This window comes from Peromyscus leucopus, chromosome 23 (genome assembly GCF_004664715.2).
Source record: "Peromyscus leucopus breed LL Stock chromosome 23, UCI_PerLeu_2.1, whole genome shotgun sequence".
Classification (NCBI taxonomy): domain Eukaryota; kingdom Metazoa; phylum Chordata; class Mammalia; order Rodentia; family Cricetidae; genus Peromyscus; species Peromyscus leucopus.
The window spans coordinates 36,121,071-36,144,132 of NC_051082.1; the positions used below are offsets into that span (position 1 = coordinate 36,121,071).

A 23,062-nucleotide genomic window follows, 5' to 3' on the forward strand; every position below is an offset into this window, starting at 1 on the left:
TGGCTTCCTAGAACTTAAGCAATAGGCCTCCACCAGGATGTGGCCTGTGCACAAGGCCTGGTCCTGGCCTCCAGCCAGTGATTCAAGCGCCTTACTAGTGGGCTTTCCAGGGCCTGCTGACTACATGGGGCACTCACGGGTCTGTGAAGCCGCAGGGCTGTGACACCCACACAAGAGGGGCTGGCTGCCCCTGAGCTTGAGGCTCGAGCAGGCTTCTGACTGGGCAAGCCTGACAAGAAGCCTGGGGTGGGGCAGGGAACTGGCCCTGCAGCGTCCAGAACTGGCTCTGCAGGGTGAGGGCAGACTGTCCACCTGCCACCGCCCCACCTCCCGTCCCAGCCAATCAGGGCTCAGGACCAGGCAGCTCTAAGGTAGCATGCCCTGAGGCACCTGGGCAGCAGGAAGGAGGCTGAGACAGTGATGTACAAAGAGGGGCTGTATTACAAGTGGTTAGGGGGAGGGACAATGGAGGAAAAGCGTGGAGGACGTCAGTCTTCCTTTAGGCTCCCGAACACAGCAGCTGGCACGCTCTGCTGCTCCAGTCGGACTTCTGTGGGAAGTGGTTACGGGTCAAGGTGGTTACTCCTGGGGGTGGGGGTGGAGAGTGGCCTACCTCTGCCCTTAACCCCGCCCCGGGCAGGCCACTGACCATTGGGCTCCAGGTCCATCTCATCCTCATCCTCGTCCTCGCCCAGCTGGATCTCCTCGGGGTTGGCCTGCTGAGCTAGCTCTGCCAGCTCCTCCCTGGATGCATCGCTCCTGGAGTTGGTGAGGGAGGGTGGTCTCAGTGGACGCCTCCCCTGCAGCCTCCCTGGAACACCCCTTCCCTAAGAAGGGCTGGCCCACATCCTCCTGCCCTCACCTCACAAAGAAGATCTTGCTCTGGGCCCTTGGAGGCTGGTCCCGCTCAGCCTCAGCTGCGAGCTGCTCTGCCCGCTGCTCCAGCAACTTCATGTCATCCATGCCGCTCTGCCCAGGAGCCAGGTCAGACACTGTGGGTGCAGGGGGGGGGGGGGAAAGGTCAGGGGTAGACCTCAGGCCCTCTCCAAGGCCCATCAGACCAGCCCAGGATGGAGGGTCCCAGGATAGGAGGCCTAGGCTGGGTAGTGAGTGCTCTGGGATGGGGAGGACATGGCCCCATGTGGCATGGTCACGGTAAGGAAAAGGAGGTTCCAGCAGCTCACCGGTGCCTGTGGCACTGCCTGACACCTTGAGCATCTGCGAAGCCATGAAGTTGACCTGAGTATTGTATGTGGCCTGCACACTCCGACGTATCCTCAGCATCTCCCTGATGGTGTCCTCATTGCCGTGCCGAACCTCAAAGTCCTTCCATGTTTGCCAGAATGCCCCAGTGGTCTGGGGGGGGAGCAGGTATGCGGGTGAGGTAGGTGCCTTGAACAGATCCCCACTGCTCACCCTTACCTTCCTGAACCCAGGCCCAGCCCTACCCTGGGATCACAGATCTGGGAGCAGTAGCTGTAGATAGCACGGGCTCGGTCAATTTCACCAAGCTTGCACTCCATGTCTGCAAACCGCAGGCACATCTCACGGGCGTGCTCATCGGACAGCACCTGCACCATGTGGTCAGGGAGAGCAGGGGTGAGGGGAGGGGGTCGGTATCCGGCTTCAGGAAGGCCTTCCTCCACCCTCTACACAGGCAGGCTTCCTGGGATCCTTCTGTCTGCCCGAATGTCAACCCCACACCAGGTCACTAGTGGCGGGTACCTCAATGGCCTTCTGGTCACTAGTGGCGGGTACCTCAATGGCCTTCTGGTAGATGCCACGAGTGTGGGTGACGCCATAGATCTCAGCAGCCCGCTTGATGTAGATGTTGAACATATCATACTGCTGGGCTGGCTCCACTGCCCGGGTAGCGCGGTCGTACACAGCCATAGCGTGACGGGCAAGGCCCCACTCCTCCTCCAGCTGTGCGTAAAGCAGGTACAGGGCTGCACAGGGTGAAAGTCCAGTTAGTAGTCCACAGCTCAGCCCACACCCCCATCCCCATGTCCTGTGACAGCCCACAGATCTCTCACTCTTGGCATATTTGGGTGGGCAGCCGTCTAGTGCCTGCTCGAAGAGGTCCCGTGCGCGCTCCAGCTTGCGGCCCCCATAGCGGGCAATGAATTTGGTCAGGTAGGTGCTCCAGATGTCTGACACGTTGGGCCACTTGAACAGTGAGATGCCACGCTCATATGCCTGTTTCCAAGGAAGCCATGGAGGTATCAGTATCCAGATGCCCTTGGCTCAGGTCTCCCACAAGCCTGCCCAGGGCCCCTTCCTTGCCTACCCTCCATCATGGCACATTTAAGTCTGTCACCCTGTCCCCCTCCACCAATGAGAGGGACCTAAGGTATGGGCACAACAGTGTGTTACTTCTACAGTCTAACAGTGTGGTACTTCATGGATGAGGTAGCTCCTAACCTCTACAGACACAGGCACCCAGGGTCCTGGGAAAGGGTTCACATTCCTAGGCAGAAGGATGGGGACGTGGCTAAATGCAACTCCCCATGTATCTGCCTGTGGCCAGCACAGACACACACAGCCATGTGCCCACCCACACCCCGTCACCTGATCAGTGGCCAACGGCGCTGCACACATGGCTCCCACATTTGTTCTATTTCACCCGAGTACTCGGAGGAAGAGTCAGTACTGGCTATGGGAAAGTGCCCTATCCCATACCACTCACATGCTGAGGCCCTGGTGTCCAGTCCTTCACCATGCAAGCATTTTATTTGGAAATGAGGAAATAGACTTAGAGTGATATTGTTAGGGTAGGCCTAACCAGTCATGACTGGTGGCTTTATGAGAGATCAGAGACTGAGATGTTGTTCAGTGCTAAGGGCCCCTGCTTCGAATGCCCAAAGTCCTGGGTTCCATACATACTCTGCGGAAAGGAATAAAAATGGCCCCATGACAGTTACTGCTGTCAGCGTAACACGATTCTAGAATAACCTAAAGGATTATCTAACTCGTGTTGACAGAGGCAGGAAGATCCATCCTAAATGTGTGTGTGTGGGGGGGGCACCATGCCATGGGCTGCGATCCTAGACTACGTACAAAGGAGAAACTGAGCCCATCACCAGCATTCATCCCTTTCTGCTCCCTGACTGCAGGTGCACCGTGGATAGCCACAGGATCTTTCTGTTGCCATGCCTGGCCTGCCATGATGGAATAGAGCCTGACTGTGAGCCAGAATCAACTTCCTCCCTTGGCTTGCCTTTGTTCGACGGTTTGTCCCAAGAACAGTAAGAATAACTAATACAAGCCACCACCCCATGGTCCTGACGTGTCTAAACACAGATGTACAGACACTGACAGCGAGAGGACACAGACAAGTGGACATCTGCAGACAACAAGGAGCCGCCTTACTGCGCCTTGGCCTGACATGCAGCCTTAGGGCATGCCTCACCTTGAAGCTCTCCTCGAAGTACTTGTGCTCCTCCAGGAACATGGCGTAGTTGATGACGATCTGCGGTGTGGCTATGCGCAGGTCCAGGATCCGGTCGTACACGGCCTTGGTTGACTGTGGGGACAGACAGGTCAGGGAATGCTCCGCTCTGGGGCTGGGAACAAGCTCTGCCTCACCTTTGCCCATGGCAGCTGACCTGGAAGGTGCCCAGACTTTCCTCCAAGTCGGCAAGCATGGACCACACCTTCAGTGACTTGTATACACGGTTCTGCACGGGCTCCGAACCATCAAAGTACTCAGCCCGGCGCGCAGGCAGCGCTGTGGCTTTCTGTGGAGAGATAGTGGCAGAGGCAAGGAGACACTGAGAGGCTGTCCTGGCCCCACTACACACCCCCGGCTGGTCTTCACATCCTTACCCGCAGCAGCTTCAAGGCCTCATCATAATTCCCATGCCGGAGCTCCAACTCCCCATACTGGCACCACACGCTTGCCAGGTCATCCACTTGCTTAAAGTTCACCTTGGTGGCCTTCTCTAGGATGACACGGGCCTATGGTGATGGGCAGAGACTGACTGAGGCCCTGCCACGTGGCCACCCCCAAGTCCCATGGTGAAAAGACCTGTGTGTAGATGCATGCATAACTGTAACTCACATCATCCAGCTGTCTGTTATCTTCATAAAACTTGGCAAATGCAACCCACAGTGTGTGGGGCTTGCCTGTGGCCTTGAAGGGGTCCACTGTCTGCACAGCCTCTGTGTACGTGTTGATAACCTGGAACAGGAGGGTCAGACGGTGAGGGCAGGGCTGGGCTCTAAGGGGCAGGGCAAGATGGGTCTGGGGAGCGTCACGCACCTCCCGGGAGCGGCCCTGATGCAGGGCCACACGCTTGTGCCACTCGTGGACATGGTGCGGATTCTGGCGCAGCAGGACGCTGTTCAGGAGTAGGGGCCGCCGGCTAATGAGCTGCTCGAAGCGGGCCAGGCGCAACTCCAGGTCCACATCATCTGGGAACCAAACATGTTCATGAAGCTGGGGAGGTTGGAGGTGACAGCACAGGCCTCTGTCTCTAAGCTTCTCCCTCCCCGAGGAGCCGGGCTGGCCACCCTGCACCCCATGCTTGTGCTCAATTATGGCTGTTCGAGGACACCCTGGCCCCAGCGTCCACCCAGCCTTTCTCCTTGCCAGCCTCTGTTCCACCACAGTGGCTAGGAATTCAAGCTCTCCTCCCCAGCCCACTGTCCCACATCGCACCCTCCTCCTCGCGCCCCAGTTCAGAGGCAGTCTCCATCTTTGCCGCGATCATGCTCTCCTCAAACTGGGCATAGCTGTCGAACACCTGGGTGAAGTCTCGCACAGTCATCACGGTGCGGACAGCCTCCTCATACACGTCCCGAGCCTGTGGGGTTCAGACATGGCGTGAGGAAAAGTCTGTGGGAGAGGCACGAGAGCCCACCCACAAGGACCCACTGATAGCAACCACGGCCTGATCAGTGCTAGTCCTCTGGAGACTCTCCCAGTCCCACCAAACCCTGTTCCCAGCATGCCACTGGGAAGCAAGGAGGGAGGGGCAGCCACAGTCAACCTGAGGGGCATTTATCACATCGGGCGCCTGGTCAGCACTCGTTCTGTGCTGTGGCACAGTTCCTTACAGTGAAGTGCGACCATCACCCCCATTTTGCGAACTGGGGCATCTGTGAGGGCAGCCTGGCTGCGACAGCTGTCACCCCATTGGATGCCAGAGTTGAGTCGGCTGACTTGGGCTGGCTAGGGAGGTGTCCTTTCCTTCCTCACCGCCCCATGTATGTCCCTCCCAAAGCCGCACGCCACGTCACTATGTCAAAAGGACAATCTCCCCAGAACAGAGAAGCCTGGGCTTCAGTCAGGGTATGCGAGTGGCCACACTCCTCCAAACAAGCTTTCAAACAGTCAGGAGGTGAGAGAAGCAGACCCTGAGTCAGCCTGCCCTGTCTGCAGGCTGCTGAACCACCCTCACTGCGGGGATGGCAAGTGTGTGTGTGTGTGTGTGTGTGTGTGTGTGTGTGTGTGTGTGTGAGAGATATGTGTCACACATAGCATGTCTGTGGTTGTTTCCTGCCTATGCACTCGGAGTGACCTCCAGAGACCCACAGCTCAGGCCTAGGCACCCACATACCTTCTCGAAGTGGCCACTGCGGATGTAGTAGTCAGCCAGGGAGCACCACAGCTTGCCCAGCTGGTCGGTGAAGCGGGTGAGCCCACCACGGATTATGGCATCTACGTTGAGGGACTGTACCTTGTCCGGGTTCTGGGAGATAAGGTCGCACAGCTCGTGCCACAGCTGCAGGACACAGGGTGTCGGGGACATCTCAGTCTTGGTCCAGGAGGGAGGACACGTCTCACCCAGCCTCTCCTCCAGGAGACCTACCTGGTAGTTGGACTTGCCCGCCTTGGACACAAAGCGTTCATCATTGACCACGGTGGCCAGGCGCTGTGCAGCCTCGTCCAGCCGGTCACTGGATTTGAGGTACTCGATGTACTCCTCGGCACTCTCAGGACTGAGCTGGAGAACACCCACCCCGCTGGTGAGTGGGGCTGCAGCAGATGACATCTCACTCCCGACTAAGTGGCTCTACGCCTCCCACCCCCATTTACCAGTTTTTTAGCAAACAGCCAGCCCAACTAAGCCAGCCTCAGCTCTCTGGAGGTCCAGCCTGGGCTCAACAGTCCAGCCTCGGACTTTACTGGTCTGGCCTTGGCTCCTCTGGGTCAGTCTTGATACACGAGTCTAGCTTGGCTACAATACTTGTGATGGTCAGTGTTAACTATCAACCTGGCAGACTCTAGAGATGGGCCTGTAGTTAGAGCATGTGTGTGACAGATTATGTGGACTACGTTCATTTATATGAGAACACTCATGTTACTTATGGCCGGGGTCATTTCCTGGGCAGGATCCTGTATGATGTGCAGAGTGAGCAGCACACAAGCATGCCTACAATGCTGTTTTCTGATCTTGGATGTGATGTGACTAGCTTCTCTTCTATGCACCCCTGAACTGTGAGCCACAACAAACCCTGCTCCTTTAGACTGTTTCAGGGTGTTCTGTCACAGCCACAGGAAGAGGAACTGAGACAGTAATCTAGCCTGGGCCTTCACCCCTGAGTGGTCCAGCCTTGGCCTTTCCTTTAGCCTCAACAGCTTCCCCCGCCCCAAACCCTGTCCAACTTCAGTTCTAAGCAGTCCAACTTAGACTCTGATGGTCAGGAAAGGACCTGCTTCTGTCACAAGCTGCACCCAAGCAGTCCCATGCTAAGGAATTTACCGTAACAGCTATCAGAAGCTGAGAACAAACGCTCCACCTGCCATGATGTCTACTGCACATGCGTCTTATCCCTCTCTGTTTCACGCATGTGTCTACTGAAAGTCCTTGCAGCCGGTGATGACTGCCTTATGCATGCTGTCCCTAGCTCTCATCGCTATACCTGCTGTGGAGCAGGTACAAGCTAAAAGCTAACTCCTTAAAAACTAAAGATAATAAAACCACAGTGGGTGGGGAGAAGATCAGTGTACAAAGCATTTGCCTTGCAAGTACTCAAGTACGCACGCACGCAGAAAGAAAGAAATCACAAACTGTATCTATTCATAGGAGCCTCTTCGTGCAGCCTATCTGTTGCCTGAGGGCCCTTATCCCAATGAGACAAGGTTTGGAAGCCGACCTGGGAACTGGGCTATTCAATAGTGCTCACCTTGAGGAAGCGACGGTAGCCTCTCACAGCAGTCTCAGGCAGTGGGTGGGAGCGCAGGAAGCGAAGATACAGGGGCCAGATGCGAGAGTGCTGTGTGATGGGTAGTGCCCGGAGAGCACGGTCAAAGGTGCGGCGGGTGTGTGTGACTCGTCCCTGGTCCATGAGGAACTGGCAGTAGTCTAGCCACAAACGTGGCATCTGAAAATAATGGAGAGTGATGGGCTAGGTCTGTCTGAGCCACAGGCTCCATGCTTGCTTACCATCCTATCCAGAACATAAGGGCAACAGGGAGGCAATAGGTCTCATCACCCCTCACTTGGGCTCTGTAAGTCAGCCCAACAAACTCGTTAGTTCCTTGAGCTGGCGGGACATTCTGGTGGACCTGTGCTTTTGGTGGAGTACTATAAGGGTAGACGTCTGTTCACATCTCCCGTGGGAAACAGTTCCCACTGCATCCCCTCTCCGGCTCCCCACCTTGTGAATGAACACACTGCATCCCCTCTCCAGCTCCCCACCCTGTGCATGAACACACTGCATCCCCTCTCTGGCTCCCCACCTTGTGCATGAACACACTGCATCCCCCTCCTCTCCGGCTCCCCACCTTGTGCATGAACACAAAGGCCCTCTCATGGCAGTTATTGACGTCTTCATAGGCAGGATCAGTCACACAGCGATGCTTCACCTGTGCCCGGCGTGCCTTCAGATAGCGGTACCAGAGTTTGTAGCTAGAGAGCAGGAAAGACAGATATGATGGGCTTTGGAACCCCAGAACCCTTTCTTTGCTTTAGAGGCAACTGTGGTGAAAAAGGGGACTGAGGAGGGGTGAGAGAGCTCAAGGAAGGGCAAGACTGGGACAGGAGGGAAGGTGTGGCCCACCAGGGCTATTTCAGTCAGGGAATATGCAGGGGTCACCTGGGGCGCATCCTCACTTGTGATGTGACTGTATGTGGAGGGTAGGGGCTGGTGAGCAGGGTAGCGGTAGGGGGGGGCATTTGCACCTGCAGGGAAGCAGCTTGAGCGCCCGCTCGTACAACTGATTGAGCCGGGGTTTCGGGGCCCCCTGTTTGAACTCGATGTAGCGGAGCCAGCATTTGACGGAGAACTGGTTCCGCATGATTTCTTCCTCATAGGGAAGGTCCTCTTCCTCCTGCCAGGGCCAGAGAATGGGAGAAAAGAGGCCTTAGACGCAGTGGGGTCGCACCCATACTGGGGCTCAGCCCCTAACTCCAGGCTTCCACTAAACGTCCACGCCCAGCCAAAGGCAGTGGTGCAAGCCTGCACTCCCATCGCTTCAGAGGCAAAAGGCCTCGAAGAATAAAACAAATTCGAGGTTGGTGAGAAGCCCAGTGGGTGGAGGCACCTGCCACCAAGCCTGAGGACCTGAGTTCAGCCACATGGTAGGAGAGAACTCAATTCCTTAAGCTGTCCTCTACTTTCCACATGCACACAGTGGCACACCACAGGACTTACCTCTTGCACATGCTAAAATAAAAAACAGCAACAACAGCAAAACCAAAAGGGAGTGGAAAGATGGCCCAGTCAGTATGTACGAGCATGATTACCTGAGTTCAGATTCCCAACACCCATGTAATGGCATTGTGCATCTATAATCCCAAGGCTGGGCAAGCAGACACAGGTAGACCCTAGAGCTCATTGGCCAGCCATTTAGCTAGCCAGTGAGCTTCAGGTTCAGTGAGAAGACTTTCTCTTAAAAAGCAAGACAGAGAGCAACTGAGGAACACAGCTGAAGTCTATTTCTGGCCAATACATATTCACACATACACACTCCCACACCACACACACACACACACACCATACCTAAAAACAAACTGCTCTTGCAGAGGACTCGAACTCAGCCCTCATGTTCCCTGCACTCAATGTCCAGCAGCTCATAAGCACCTGCAACTCCAGCCTCTGGCCTCTGTGGACACCTGATTTACACACACATACTCAAACACACACACAAACACGATAGCAAAAACATTTTTTTTTTTTTTTTTTTCCGAGACAGGGTTTCTCTGTGTAGCTTTGCGCCTTTCCTGGAGCTCACTTGGTAGCCCAGGCTGGCCTCGAACTCACAGAGATCCGCCTGGCTCTGCCTCCCGAGTGCTGGGATTAAAGGCATGCGCCACCAACGCCCGGCTGCAAAAACATTTTTAAACAAGCAAACAAACACAACACAGCAAGGTCCCAGGCATGGTTTCTTCCTCTGTCAAAACTGCATTATCAGTCACTCAGATGCTAGAGCAGTTGTTCTTGGCCCGTGGGTTGCCACCCCTTTGGGGGACGAAGAACCCTTTCACAGGCATCATCTAAGACCACCAGAAAGCACAGATATTTACACTGTGATTCATAACAGTAGCAAAACTACAGTGATGAAGTAGCAGCAAAAATGACTTTACGGTTGGGGGTCACCACAACATGAGGAAAAGTATTAAAGGGTCGCAGCATGAGCAAGGTTGAGAAGCACTGTGCTAGAGTGCCAGTTCAGACTCCTGGGCTTTAGAATTCAACTGCCCATGCAGACTTCTCAGCTGTTAATGAGACCCCTGCCCAGATTATCAGCGTTGGCCAGTAAATCCCACTGCCCACTCCCTGGTCCCAATTCCCACTCTAAAAAATTCTTTGACAATTTCATACATATATACAGTGAGTTTTGGACATTTTCACCATCCATTACCCTCTCTCATGCCTTCCCCATAATCTCTAGACTCTCATAACACTAGGGCACAGGTCCAGGTACCAGGCCTCCATGGAGAGCAGGTTGTATCTACACACAACACACTTCTTCCCAGACATCAGGCTTTTGATCCCGAACACTCATACTGTCACCACCAGACCTATCTTCATGTCAGACCCAGATAATGAAATTTAAAAAAAAATTTTTTTTTTCCCTGAGACAGGGTCTCACTATTTGCTCTGACTGTCCTGGAACTCACTATGTAGACCACACTGACTTCAAACTCACAGAGACCTACCTGCCTCTGCCTCCTAAGTGCTGGGATCAAAGGCGTGTGCTATCACACCTGGCCCAAAATTTTAAAGTTTTAAATCTTTTTTCTTCCAGCCTCTTCTCGGGAGGCAGATACAGGTGGATCTCTATGAGTTCTAGGGGAGGCTGGTCTATAGTAAGTTCCAGGCCAGTCAGGGCTACATACATAGTGAGATCCTATCTCAAATAAAACAAGAGTAACTCCCCCGTGTGTGTATACATTCACGTATACATATGTGGGAGCTGGTGCAGAAGCCAGAGGTCCTCCTCAATTGCTCTCCACCTTGTTTTTGAGACAGGGTATTGATGTAACCAACCTTCTTATTAAATAAGAAACACAGAAACAATGCGAAAGAGAAAGCCGAGAGGTCAGAGCTCAGAGCCAAAATCTCACCCTTCCGCCTGCGGTGTCCCAGCCTCCCGAATGAGAGGCTCTATTTCCCGTCTGTTCGTCTATTTAAAGAGACAGAACAAGCCACAGCTATCTCACCTCACCAGTTCCTCAGCTGGTCCTGTTTCCTTAGACTGGAAGCTTCTGTGTCCTCATCCCAATAGCTCTCAGCTGAACTGTGTTGCTCCAAAGCCTGAAAGCTTAACCAGCCAAATGCTTCTAGTTCTGGTCCTCATGCCTTATATATCTTTTTGCTTTCTACCACCACTCCCTGGGATTAAAGGCTGGCTTTCTGGGATTAAAGGAGTGTGTCACCACCATGCTTGGCTATTTCCAATGTGGCCCCGAACTCACAGAGATCCAGAGGGATTTCTATCTCTGGAATGCTAGGATTAAAGGCGTGTGCCACCACCGCCACACTCTTGCTATGGCTCTAATAGCTCTGACCCCCGGGCAACTTTATTTATTAACATACAATCAAAATCACATTTCAGCCGGGCGTGGTGGCGCACGCCTTTAATCCCAGCACTTGGGAGGCAGAGGCAGGCGGATCTCTGTGAGTTCGAGGCCAGCCTGGACTACCAAGTGAGCTCCAGGAAAGGCGCAAAGCTACACAGAGAAACTCTGTCTCGAAAAAAAAAAAAAAACAAAAAACAAACAAACAAACAAACAAAAAAAAAAAAAAAACAAAATCACATTTCAGTATAATTAAATTACCACCACAACAGGGTCTCTCACTAGCATTTTATGTAGGTGCCAGGGGTCTGAACTGAGGTCCTAGGCTTGTACAGCAAGCACTTTACCAACTGAGCCAGCTCCTCAGCCCCGGTGACTAAATCTTTAATTAAGCCACCTAGTCCATCAAACTTCTGGCCCTTCAGGATCCCATTAACCTGTACTTTCGCTCAACTCTACCCCAGAAACTGCAAGCTAACGGGTTTTATCTCAGGAGGTGGGGTACATTGTGTGGGGGGACAAAGCTCAATTGTACAGTGCGTGCTTGGCATGCACGAGACCCTTGGTTAAACCCCAGTAACTCAAAAACACACAGGCACGTTAATGGCCCTAAACCCAGAACACTGTGAACGCGGTTGAAATATGGGGCCTCTATTTCAGGCACCAAATTTTCACCTTTCTAGGATCCCCGGGGCCATCCGCATCACTAGTCTTTTCTTCATACTCCCAGGTTCTTGTAGCCCCAGAAGTCAAGGTGTTATCCGGAAGCCAGAACTCTAACCTGGTCACTAAGCCTATCCAAATCCATGCCGTTTCCCTGCTATTCCATTCCCGGCTCGACCTCACTTCTCCCGGCCCCAGACACCAAAACCTTAACCTCAACAGCAGCTCCTCACTCAGGCCACGAGGGAGCTGGTTCTTTATTTCCCGCCTGGTCAGTGTTTTGACATGTCGCCTCCGGCTCGTTAGGGTCCCCCATGGACTGGGCACGCACAGTCTGGGCCTAAACCCCCCCGAGAGCCAGATTCAGATCCCAGAAGGAACCTAGCTTCGGATCCTCCCTTGCGGACCACCCTTGGCGTCGCCGCAGACTTACAAAAACAAGATCCGGCCGCTCGGGACGCGGAACGCGCGCCATCACCACCATCTTCCTGGCTCTCCAGGTACAGACGAGAGTCGCGCTCTGGTGGCGTCACGCACAGAAGGCCCGCCCTCTCCGACCAGACCCGCTCTCTATTGGCTGCGCCTCACGGACTGCCGGGCCTGCTCGGTTGAATTCTGTAGTGTCAAGGCTGTGGCCGGAAGCGGACGAGGGGCGCTGGAAGATGACGCCACCGATGCCGGGTTATTGGCCACTCCGCTCCAGTCTCTGGTCTTGAGATGCACCAGTGAGATTTTGCATTGCTGGAGAGTCGCCTGTGGGCGGAAGTGGCTTCGTAGAACCGCAGAGGCGAGATGGGGGTGAAGCTGGAGGTGTTTCGGGTCAGTGAGCTCGGGACTGGGTTGAACGTCTGGACCCGGGGTCTTTCAGAATGTGAGAATAGTTTTTGGACGTGAGGGAAGTGCAGAGCGGGGAGTTCCGCGGAGAAAGTATCTGAGATTTGTATTGGAACCGCTGCGGGAGGAGCTCTAGATGTGGGGGCTTAGAATGGAGAGTCTGGGTTTGGTCTGAGGAAGCGTCGCATACAGGGGCGAAGGGAGGCTTCCGATCCAGGGCGGGATTTCCAGAAGGAAGCCCTGGGTTCGTAATGGGTCTCAGATAGGCGGACTCCTAAATGTAGGGGACTATAATTGGAAAAAAATGAGGCCCCTCTATTTGAAATGCTACGGGGATCAGGTTGGGAGATAAAATAAAGTCTCGAGGATATGTCTTTGTAGTGGGAGCTCTAGAACCCCCAAAGCGTACCTTTGTGTAAGTGTGTGTGTGTGTGTGTGTGTGTGTGTGTGTGTGTGTGTGTGTGTATGTGAGGCGGGGCTCCTGGCCTGTGTAGGAGGGTAGATCTGTCTTCTGAGTGTGTGTGTGTGTGTGTGTGTGTGTGTGTGTGTGTGTGTGTGTGTGTATGTGAGGCGGGGCTCCTGGCCTGTGTAGGAGGGTAGATCTGTCTTCTGAGCTCTCCTTCAATCTCCCTGTACTGGGCTGGTGAGAGTTCTGGGCTCTGCCCATCCTCCCTTGCGTTTGCAGATGTCACTCTACCTCACTTTCCCCGTGGTTATGTTCTGGATCTCCAATCAGGCAGACTGGTTTGAGGACTATGTTGTCCAGCGCAAGGTGGGTATCAGGAGAGTTTTCGGGATCATTCCTGAGGTGGGGAAAGCGGGGTATGAAGCACTAACTTGTGGCTGGGGACCATTGCCTGCCTCCCATGAGTCAACCCTGCTCTGAATGTGGGACTCTGGAGTCTCCTGGCTTGTGTTCTCACCTGCTGACTTTGTTCCACAGAGGGAGCTGTGGCCACGAGAGAAGGAGGGTCAGGTAAGTAACCCGTTCTTCTGCCAAGGGGCTGTGTCACCTTACCCTGGATGGGCTTGGAATGAAAATTTCACCCTCACCCATAGATAGGAAATTGGAAACAGAAAACAGATAGGAGTCCAGGCTATGCTGGGCTAGAGACCTTGTTTCCGTCCAAGTTTCTTACTGTTCGTGATGGTATACACCTGTGACCTCTTGGGAGCAGAGGTAGGAGCATTAGCAGATTGAAGCCAGCCTGGGCTGCATAGGGCTGGAGAGAGGAAGCGGGGAGAGAGGGCTGTCATTCCAGAATTCCAGCGTTGAAGAGATGGATGCAGGAGGATCGGGGATTCTGGGTATTCTGAGATGCATAGTGAGCTCAAGGCTAGCCTGTGATAGGCGAGAAGACCCTGTCTTAAGGAGTGGGCGGACACAAATGGTTTCATAGAGTACCTTCTCCCTGAAGGGTGGGGCTGAACTCACTGGTCTGGTGGTTGTGATGGGCATGGGGCCCCAGGCCCATGGACACTGACCTCTTACGCTAAAGGAGGCTGGTGGCTAAGTAAGTCAGGCCTGAGGTGTGTGCCCCGCCTCCTTTCCCATCATACCCTTCCTCACTGCAGCGCCAGGAGTTAGAAGAGTTCAAACAGAAGATCCGGAAGCAGAGGGAAGAGAGACTCCTTCAAGCTGCTCAGCAGAGGTCCTGAGACCTTCAAGTCCTCCACCCAGAAATAACACACACTCAGTTCTTGGTTACTAGTGCCAAGCGTTTTATTGTTGTTTTCAGGGGCCGGTGGGGGGCCCAGGATGGTTAGAACTCTCAAGGAGCTTGTGTCTGGGGTTGGGGGCTGCTGTTCCTGCGGAAGCTGAGTGCAGCAGGGTCCTGAGGGGTGAGCAGGGGTTGAGGGCTGAGGGTCCCAGGTCGTTTCTGCATTCCATCCTGCAGATGAAGAGGGGGGGTCAGACAGAGAGGGGACCAAGGAAAGTACAAGCCAGAGGTGTCTCCAAACAACATTTCCCTTTGTCTGCCTTCATCTGCCCATCAGTGTGGTATTGGGTATGAGATGGTCAGCTCTCAGTGGGGTCTTGATCAGAACTTGAGCTATTGGTTTACACCTGTAACCCTAGCACTCAAGAAGCATAGGCAGGAGAATTATCTCAAGTTCAAAGCCACCCTGGTCTACATAGAAAGTTCCAGGCTTGCAACCCTGTCTCAAAAACAAATAAATGAGCCAACAAGATAACTCGGTCATTAAAATCTTTGCTGTGTGCACTTGAAGACCTGAGTTTAATCCCCAGCACTGAGGTGAAAAGCCAGATGTGGTCTTATGCACTTGTAATCTCAGTGCTTGAAGAGAGTCAGGAGGATCCCTAGGGCTGCCTAGCCAGGGAGCCTGGTCTACTTGGTGAGTTCCAGGGCAGCGAAAGGTCCTTTCTCAAATAACAAGGTGATGGCAGCTGAGGAACTGCTGGACTTGACTTCTGACCTCTACCCGCACGTGTGCACATGGCCTTGTAACATGTGTGCTAGTGTGCACAGACACAGGGCTAGGGTGTAGCTCAGCTGACAGAGAATGTGTCAAAGCTCTAAATTCCATCCCTAACCACACAGACCACTCCTGGTGGCTCATACCTGCAATCCCAGCACCAAGGAGGTACATGTAGGAAAATTATAAGTTTAAAGTCATCATTGGCTAGTGGGTTTGAGGCCAACCGAACTACATGAAACTCTATCTCAGAAACAAAGAAAATGTCCCCAAACAGAACCCATGCTCTTAGTTAATACATGGGTGTGTGAGCTCATATGCCCTCCTCCAAGGAGCATTGCCATAGGAAACTCTGTTTTCTCCCTGTGGCCTCTCCCAGGTACACAGATGTTGTGGCAGGAACCGTAACTTCCAGCCATAGTTCTGACACCAGCGTGAGTCCTGCATGATCCTAAGCCCCTCTGACATCCATCTGCACTTTTCCTTTTCCAGAGTTAGAGATCGGGTCCCATCCTATCCTGGCTGGAGATGGGGCGTAGATCTAGAGAGGGATACTGCTACACTCTACACAGGTTATCTAGACATCACCTACCTTGGGACCAATAGGTTGAAAGCCAGGCAGGGAATTGATGGTTACACGCTGGTCATCCATGCGGCGACCCTGGGTGTCAGCCAGCATATCCATGAGATTGTCCATCTCAGGAGCAGGGACACCCTCTGCTTGGAGCAGAGACAGGTGGTCATGAATATAGACTCCAAAAGGGCTCACATGGTACTCTCCACCCTGAGTCCCTAAATCCACAAGACCCCAGAACCCCTGCATGCCTGCCTGCATGCTTCTCAGGCAGCACCCCCCCCAACCTCCGACCCCAACCCTGCATCATGCCCCAGCTCACGGCTTTCTGGGGTCTGGCCTGGACCAGCCTGCAAGGAACAGCGCTGCTCCTCCATCCGATCGCCCTGCACGTGGCTCAGCAGGTTGAAGAAGCCTTCTTGGTCCGGTGAACCTGCCTTGGGGACAGACGTGCTTGGTTTAGTTGGGTACTGTACCGGTCCTGCCTTCCTGCCTTCCTGCCAGCTGCCACCCGAACCACTGCCTGCCTCCCCATCTCCGCTCTCACCATAGTCCTCACAGGTCTGTAGAGTTTCTCTAAATGAAGCATGAGTCTCCTTCCCTGACCTCCCCCTCCCCCCACCCCCCACCTCCCGGCCTGGGGCCCCAGCCTGCAGCACAATTTCACAAGGTACTGCCTCCAGGGACATTATTCCACCACTGTCCTAGATCAAGACCAGACTCGGGTGGTTTGGGGGTTGAGACACTTACCAGGGAAATGGGGCTGAGAAATGCCCCTAAATCATAACACCTACTATCTCTTAGGGGGACAGTGCCGAGAATCCATCCATTTGCCCTGGGCAGGGGGAGGGGCACTTATACCCTCCTTCCTATACCCCTCTTATGTTACCGTAACTGGGTCAGGGGACCCCAGAGACTTGCTTGCTAATTAGATGCCCTACAAATGAATTAATCTTGTCAGTCACGGACTTCAAGAAGCTGGTGGTGGTGTCAGGCAGAGCCTCTTACCTTGTCCAGAACATCTGAGACCCCCTGGCTCTTTTCTTCTTCCTGATCCATCATGTGTCTCCCACACTTTCCTCCTGGCCTGTGACAGGGCCCCCACACCTGAGAGGGCCTTTTAAAAGGCCAGGATGTGGGGGAAGGGGGAGCAGATACCTTTCCCCATCCCCAAATCCCCAGCTCACATCCCATCTGCTCCCACCCACGCTTAAGCCCCAGAAAGATGATCTCTAGGTAATTGTTCATCCAGACTGATGCTGAGGTGGGTGGAGGGGGCAGAGCAGTCCAGGTTTGGACCTCACTGGGCACAGCCATGCACACAGGGCCTTGAGGACTCTCAGATGGGGCCCGAAGGAGCCAGTGCGACGTTGACCAACGGGAGGGTGGGACCTGCAGGAAGTCCCTCCCCAAGCCATCCAGTTCCCGTCTATATGTTCACCCTCCTGCAGCGCAGCTGACATCTGCAGGGGGGTGGCCAGGAGGGAGTTGGGGTCCAGGACTCCTCTTGAAATCCCTGCATCCTCCGCAGACACACAAGCCAACCTGGCTCCTGCTACTCACCGCTCCTGTGCCCCTGCAGCGCCCCTAGGGCCTCCAAGAAAGAAACTCTGGAGCTGCTCTCCATCTGCCCCTCAAAGGCCACGCTGAGTGTCTCCAGTCTCCTGTTCCCACATGGAAGAGCAGAGGAAGTCCCTGTCCACCCCAGCAAATAGCTGTGGCTTTCTGACCACACCCTGAGAGCCTGGTCTTGTCTCCAAGATGCCCTTCAGGAAACCAACCACTTAAGCTTCTTTTCCAGGGCTGGAGAAACCGCTCCTGGGTAAGAGCACTGGCTGCTTTTTCAGAGTACTAGGTTCAATTTCCAGTACCCACATGGCAGCTCACAACCATCTGTAATTCCAGTTTCAGGGGACCTATTGCTCTCTTCTGGCCTCCCTGGGCACCAGGCACACTCATGGTTCACAGACATACATACAGGCAAAACATCCATACACATAAAATAAAACAAACCCTTTAAAAAGTTTAAATAAATAAAGTTAAAATGTTACTTCTTTTTCTTTTGGGGGTGAGTGGGGTGGGGTTAGTTTCTGTAGTGTATGTGTGTACATGTGGTGGGTGTATGGGCCCATGTGGTTCGTGCACATGTGCATGCATGCTCCTGTGAAGACCAGAGGTCAACATCAGTTATCTCCCTCTATTGTTCTTTACCTTCTTTTGAGACACGTTCTGAAAAATTAAACCTCCAACTCCTGGATTCAGCTAGGCTGGATGGACATTGAGCATCCTGGCTTTAAATTTATTTTATGTGTATGAGTGTTTTTCCTGCATGTATATTGCATGTATATATGTGCACCACATGTGTGATGTGCCCATGGAGGTCAGAAGAAGAACTGGATCCCTTGGAACTGGAGTCCTGGATGGTTGTGAGACGCCATGTGGGTGCTGGCCGTTGAACCTGGTTCTGTGGAAGAGCAGCCAGTGCTCTTAACCACTGAGCTATCTCTCCAGCCCTCAGCTCTCTCTCTCTCTCTCTCTCTCTCTCTCTCTCTCTCTCTCTCTCTCTCTCTCTCTCTCCTCTCCTCTCCCTCTCCCTCTCCCTCTCCCTCTCCCTCTCCCTCTCCCTCTCCCTCTCCCTCTCCCTCTCCCTCTCCCTCCCTCCCTCCTTTTTAAAATGTTGAAATGTGACCCTGGCTGTCCTGGAACTTGTATAGATCAGACTGCCTTGAATTCACATCTTCCTTCTGATGCTACCACCCTGAACCCAGCTCTCTCTTTTACAGTCCGGGCTCACCTGCTCAAGGGTAGCACATCCCACAGTGGGCTGAACACTCCCCATCAATCAGCAGTCAAGAAGATGCCCCCACAGGCCAGTCCGATGGGAGGCAGTTCTTGACTGAAGATCTCTTTTTCCACGTGTGTCAACAACCGAGACTAGTCCTCATAGCCTCCTAATATTGTTGAGTCAGCACTCTTACCACCTGCCCCAGTTCTCACGCGACCATCCAGGCCCCAATCCTCAGTCAACAGTATGCTGTTCTATTTGTTGTAGGATGTACGCATTTCCTAAGGGCTCCTGGAACAGAGTGCCTCTCACAAGGTGGTTTAAAGCCGCAGGAATTTATTGGATCGATAACGGTGTCAGGGAGGCCATATTCCTTCTGAAACCCAGGACTCTGGGCATTCTGCCTTGCCTCTCCATACCTTCGGTCTCGGGGTTCCTTAGCTGGCAGCTGCTATACTTGGGTCCCTGCCTGAGGAGACACACAGCACTCTTTCTGTGTGTCTTCATTTTTATAGCTACCAGCTTTGGGTTTTTATTTGTTTGTGTGAGATAGATCTTGCAATACACGCCCAGGGGCCTAGAGCTTCTTGATCAGGCTGACCTGGAACTGGCACTGATACTTATCTCTGCTGCCAGAGGTGCCGTCATGCCAGCGGCTATAAGGCCATTTAAGTTTGTATGCATTTATTGTTGTGTGGAGTGAATGCATATGCAGAGGACAACTTCCTGGAGTCAGTGCTCTTCTTCCACCTTCACGTGGATTCTAGGGATCTCACACAAGTTGTTAGAATTGTGCAACAAACGCTCCCCACTGAGCCATCTTGCCACCTCAAGGCCATTTTTAAAAACCGTGTGTATCTGCAGGTGCACGTGTGTATACATGAGTGTGCAGGCCAGAGGACAACTCCCTTGTCATTCTCAGAAACGTTGTCCACTTCCTTTGAGACACACATCTGTAAACCCAGCACTCAGGAAGCTGAGTAAGAAAGATCTCAAATTCAAGGTCAACTTGGACTATAGAATGCTCCAGGTCAGCCAGAGTTGCATAATGACACCCAGCTTCAAACCACTCTGAGACTAAAACAGCAGCAGTATACCTAGAAAGTTAATGTGAAACCAAACAGGAAAATATACCGTGCAGGTTAAGGGTTCTGTTTGCACTTAAGATAGTTAAGAATAAGTTTGTCCTTTGCAGCTTAAGGTTTCTGTTTGTAGTTAGAGAATAAGTTCCTGTTTGCCCTGTGTCCTTGCAAGTTAAAGTTTCTATTTATAATTAAGAATAAGTTCCTGTTTCTTAGATCTGATGTAAACTGCAAAACGTGTTTTGTAAACCTACACTAAACTTGTGACCCCGTTCACATGATGTATATTCTTCCCCTTTCCTTCCCTTTCATTGTATCTTTCTAACAATGGTAACAGCTACTCTTGCCCCTGTGAACACCTTATCTCTCCCGTAAAAGTTACTTCAAGAGACAGGCAAGGGTTGCTCTCTAAAATCTTGATTTAGGGAGAAGCAGTTGGACTAGCCAATCCCCGGTGCACCCCAAAATACAGCTTGCTTTAATACGACTGAATGAAAAAAAAAGAAAGAAAGAAAAAGGAAAAGAAAGGAAACATGACTGTTCCTATGTATGACAGAGAAGGTTTATTGTAGCTACATGGCGAGCATAGCCAGAGGCAGAGGCAGGGACATCTGGGAGAGTCCAGGGTGGACATGACCAGACTGAACTCTGCCATGTGAGGAGGAGAGGGTGGAGGGGAAGGGGGAGAGGAGAGAAGCGAACCAGATACAGTAGCCAGGAGGCCCAAAGGTCCAAAGAGGGCAGGTAACTGAAATGGTTGATTATATAGGAAAGAGCGGCCCAGCCCCCTGGCCTGGAGAGTCCTGGGTAGGGGCGGGGCATGCCAGCCAGGAGGACCCTGTAACAGGTAGGGGCTGAAGAATGCAGGGAGAACCTGGTGGCCAGGTCCACTTTATTGTGTTAAATAGGCACCTCAGTCATTTGTTGCTGGGTTGAAACCTAGCACAGACAATCGTGGGCTTATTTCTTCTCGTAATTCTCAGGTTTAACACAACAACGAATAAATGGATTATGGCAATAGTTGTATACCCTTTAATATTCCCAAAGCCATTAATTAATTTGTATACTTTTGGTGAGTGTCATGGCACATATGTGGAGGTCGGAGGAGAGCTTTCAGGAGCCAGCATGTGGGTCCCGGGGTTGAACAGAGGATGTCAGCCTTGGTAGAGAGCGTCTTTCCTTGACAAGCCACCTCACTGGCCCAGAGAATGACTTTTCAAGAAAGCTGTTAAGGAGGCAGGAGGAAGGAAAGGAAAGAAAGGAAGGTCCCCAAGTCCTACATAGGGTGGCTGGCCGTCCTTGTCCACCTGTAACTGTCAGATATTATGGGTTGGTCCTGGGGATGCAGGTTTGTAACCCCAGTTACTCAGAAGGCTACAGCAGGAGGATTTCACAAGGCATTTCAAATGAAAAAGACTGGAGATATTGCTCAGTAGAGAGAGAAAAAGACTTTTCTCACCGTAATCTTGGCTTGTGACCTGAGAAATCCATCAAAGAGGGATGGCTTAGTTTTGTTAGGTCTCAAAGAAACTCAGTGTTAGGTCTCAAACCGGTTAACTGAGGTGCCTATTAGCACACCAAAGCACACTGGCTGCCAACTTTCTCGGCACTCTTGGCTCCTCCCTGTTCTTCTCACCTCACCCCTTCCGTAAACCTCTTCAGCCCAGGGACTTCATCTCCCCCGCCCCCCAGCTTCGGATTCCTACCCTCTCTTTTGACTCACTCTTGGCTCTCTTGGTCTGATTCCCCCCTCCCCTCCCCTCCCTTCCTCTCCTCTTCTCCTCTCTTGCTCTTCCTGTCTCTCTCTCCTCTCATGGCCTGGTTCAGTCTACTGGTCAAGTCTAGTCTACTACTTTCTCTTCCTGCTCTGGACTCTTCCAGAGGCCTCTGTCTGTACTCTCCCTCATATCTACAGTAAAATCCTTCTCAACCTTGGAGCAGTCATGGCCTCATTTTCATTCAAGTTTGACCTCCCTAGGAAGTCTGGCACTGCCTCTTCCTGCTTCTGTAAGCACTTCTGGTCATTGGTCATTTCCAGCTCCTGCCATCCACTTCCCGCCCCTGCCATCCGCTGTCTGTTGCTGTCAAGCACTTCCCATTCCTGCTCCTGTCAATCATCCTCACACTTACCTTACCCTTACCTTCTCTCTCTCTCTCTCTCTCTCTCTCTCTCTCTCTCTCTCTCTCTCTCTCTCTCTCTCTCACACACACACACACACACACACACACACACACACACACACACACACACACACATTTTGAGACAGGGTCACTAGGGTCCTAGCTTGACCACTAACCAGCTATGTAGCCAAGTATGGACTTGAATTCTGATCCTCCTGCCTCTAGAAGTTGCTAGGATTACATGTGTAGGCCACCATGCTTGTTTTTTATGGTGCTGGGTTTAGAACCCATAACTTTGTGCTCTACCAGCCGAGCTCCACTCCCAGCCCCACCTGGAAGACTTACACAACATGAAAAAACTGGTTCAGATGAGCAAGCTTACATCCACGACTATCACTTGTTAGATCTGCAACCTCATGCTTATGGGTGATGCACTCTCTGTCACAGGGTGTCAGCTCCTCTTTAGAGAAGCAACGGAACCAAGTTCCAAAGTTCTGAGTTTAATTTGATCGCCCCATTTGTGTGTGTGTAAGCACTTAATCTGCACACAGACATATCAGCACACATATGCAATTGTCACCTTGTGTGTGTGGTTCTTGAGATAGTAAGAGTGAAACAAACAGCTGGAGTTATAGCTCAGTGGTAACGTGCTTGCCTAGTACATGGGAGATCCTAGGTTTGATCCTCAGTCGTCCCCCGGGGCCCCCTACCCCCTCTGCCCCCACTCCTGACACACACACTTTCTAAAGAACTAGGAGCCTCCTCAAAGTTCAGGAAACATTGTGGAAGAGGGGGTGGGATGTGAAGGAGGAGGGAGTGATATGAAATGTTGTCTTCTGGACACGACGCGGCCGTTAGATTCGTCAACTTCCTGCACCTTTGGTGTTACCTGCACAAGATCAGGCCAACAATATCCGTCAAAATTCCAGTAGGCAGCACTAACCGGATGGGTTACAAAACAAAGTAAAACATGAGAAGACATGGAGTGGGGAGGGCTAGGCATTGGGAGGTCTGGGGAGCGGAGGAGGAACTGGGGGTGGATATGATCGTCACAGGCTCAGAAAGCCTCATTCTTTTCTGAACTAATGGAAGTTAGTATTTACTGAAGGAGGGGGGACATGTTCTTCAGTGACGTAGCCACTGGTAAATTGCCTATGCTCCTGTAAGCAAGCCCGGTTAAAAACCATCGGGACACACATGCAGGTGCAGGTAGAAGGGGGAGTAAGGGACACTAGCCCACCGAGATGTGGTCCTGGCAGACCCTGCTCTTCTCCCCATTCCCTCTGCCTTGCTAAAACCCATTACATCCCTAAAGCTGGCCACCATGATCTGTTCCCTTATTTGGACACTTCCTTATGCCAGACTCATTCCTGAGGGTGAGTACCAAAGTCCAGCAATCAAAAGCCCCTTTGGTTCACCTGATTGACATGCCCAATCAAAATAAGCCACTGCATCCTAGCAGATCCCATTTTAACACAGACTCCCCCTTTTCTCTTCTGAAAATTTACACCCGAGTCAGAAAGCAGCCATTTTAATTTTCTTTCCCTGCTTCATGAAGGATCTCTCTGTGGAAACAGGTGTTTGGGTGTGG

At 52.5% G+C, this 23,062-nt stretch overlaps 3 protein-coding genes across 11 annotated transcripts; 1 reads left to right on the top strand and 2 right to left on the bottom strand.

Annotated features, from left to right (window-relative positions):
* Positions 1–421: 421 nt before the first annotated feature.
* Xab2 (XPA binding protein 2) lies at positions 422–12,176 on the bottom strand. 4 transcript variants are annotated; one of them, XM_028857355.2, is made up of 19 exons: positions 12,070–12,176; positions 8,133–8,281; positions 7,736–7,859; positions 7,135–7,332; positions 5,817–5,951; positions 5,565–5,729; positions 4,664–4,808; positions 4,265–4,416; positions 4,064–4,183; positions 3,829–3,960; positions 3,609–3,740; positions 3,413–3,526; positions 2,037–2,199; positions 1,759–1,949; positions 1,449–1,571; positions 1,185–1,356; positions 863–992; positions 650–759; positions 422–550 (listed from the first exon to the last, which is right to left on the bottom strand). In XM_028857355.2, exons 1-19 carry the CDS (start codon positions 12,118–12,120, stop codon positions 489–491), a joined length of 2,568 nt encoding a protein of 855 aa, XP_028713188.1. In that variant the 5' UTR covers positions 12,121–12,176; the 3' UTR covers positions 422–488. The 4 variants fall into 4 exon arrangements, with proteins under 4 accessions (XP_028713188.1, XP_028713187.1, XP_028713186.1 ...); XM_028857354.2 differs by having other exon boundaries at positions 1,726–1,949; XM_028857353.2 differs by having other exon boundaries at positions 7,691–7,859.
* Positions 12,177–12,347: 171 nt separating this feature from the next.
* LOC114683173 (protein PET100 homolog, mitochondrial) lies at positions 12,348–14,182 on the top strand. Its single transcript, XM_028857362.2, has 4 exons — positions 12,348–12,455; positions 13,156–13,242; positions 13,414–13,446; positions 14,046–14,182. The coding sequence occupies exons 1-4, from the start codon at positions 12,429–12,431 to the stop codon at positions 14,127–14,129; spliced, it is 231 nt and encodes a 76-aa protein (XP_028713195.1). The 5' UTR covers positions 12,348–12,428; the 3' UTR covers positions 14,130–14,182.
* Positions 14,176–17,337, bottom strand: Pcp2 (Purkinje cell protein 2). 6 transcript variants are annotated; one of them, XM_037198410.1, is made up of 5 exons: positions 17,047–17,337; positions 16,492–16,570; positions 15,806–15,920; positions 15,502–15,626; positions 14,176–14,362 (listed from the first exon to the last, which is right to left on the bottom strand). In XM_037198410.1, exons 2-5 carry the CDS (start codon positions 16,543–16,545, stop codon positions 14,243–14,245), a joined length of 414 nt encoding a protein of 137 aa, XP_037054305.1. In that variant the 5' UTR covers positions 16,546–16,570; positions 17,047–17,337; the 3' UTR covers positions 14,176–14,242. The 6 variants fall into 6 exon arrangements, with proteins under 6 accessions (XP_037054305.1, XP_037054306.1, XP_028713191.2 ...); XM_037198411.1 differs by having other exon boundaries at positions 16,492–16,600; XM_028857358.2 differs by having other exon boundaries at positions 16,492–17,337.
* Positions 17,338–23,062: the final 5,725 nt, after the last annotated feature.

Excerpts from the sequence above, each read along its gene's own strand:
- LOC114683173 (XM_028857362.2), top strand. The coding sequence starts at position 12,429 with ATGGGGGTGAAGCTGGAGGTGTTTCGG. Across the intron at positions 12,456-13,155 it reads TGAAGCTGGAGGTGTTTCGG|ATGTCACTCTACCTCACTTT; the intron begins GTCAGTGAGCTC and ends TTGCGTTTGCAG. Across the intron at positions 13,447-14,045 it reads CACGAGAGAAGGAGGGTCAG|CGCCAGGAGTTAGAAGAGTT; the intron begins GTAAGTAACCCG and ends TCCTCACTGCAG.
- Xab2 (XM_028857352.2), bottom strand. The coding sequence starts at position 12,120 with ATGGTGGTGATGGCGCGCGTTCCGCGTCCCGAGCGGCCGGATCTTGTT. Across the intron at positions 5,730-5,816 it reads CGGGCAAGTCCAACTACCAG|CTGTGGCACGAGCTGTGCGA; the intron begins GTAGGTCTCCTG and ends TGTGTCCTGCAG. Across the intron at positions 2,200-3,412 it reads ACTTCGAGGAGAGCTTCAAG|GCATATGAGCGTGGCATCTC; the intron begins GTGAGGCATGCC and ends CCTTGGAAACAG.
- Pcp2 (XM_028857358.2), bottom strand. The coding sequence starts at position 16,800 with ATGGCTGTGCCCAGTGAGGTCCAAACCTGGACTGCTCTGCCCCCTCCA. Across the intron at positions 15,921-16,491 it reads TCTCAGATGTTCTGGACAAG|GCAGGTTCACCGGACCAAGA; the intron begins GTAAGAGGCTCT and ends TCTGTCCCCAAG. Across the intron at positions 15,627-15,805 it reads AGGCCAGACCCCAGAAAGCC|AGGGTGTCCCTGCTCCTGAG; the intron begins GTGAGCTGGGGC and ends TGCTCCAAGCAG.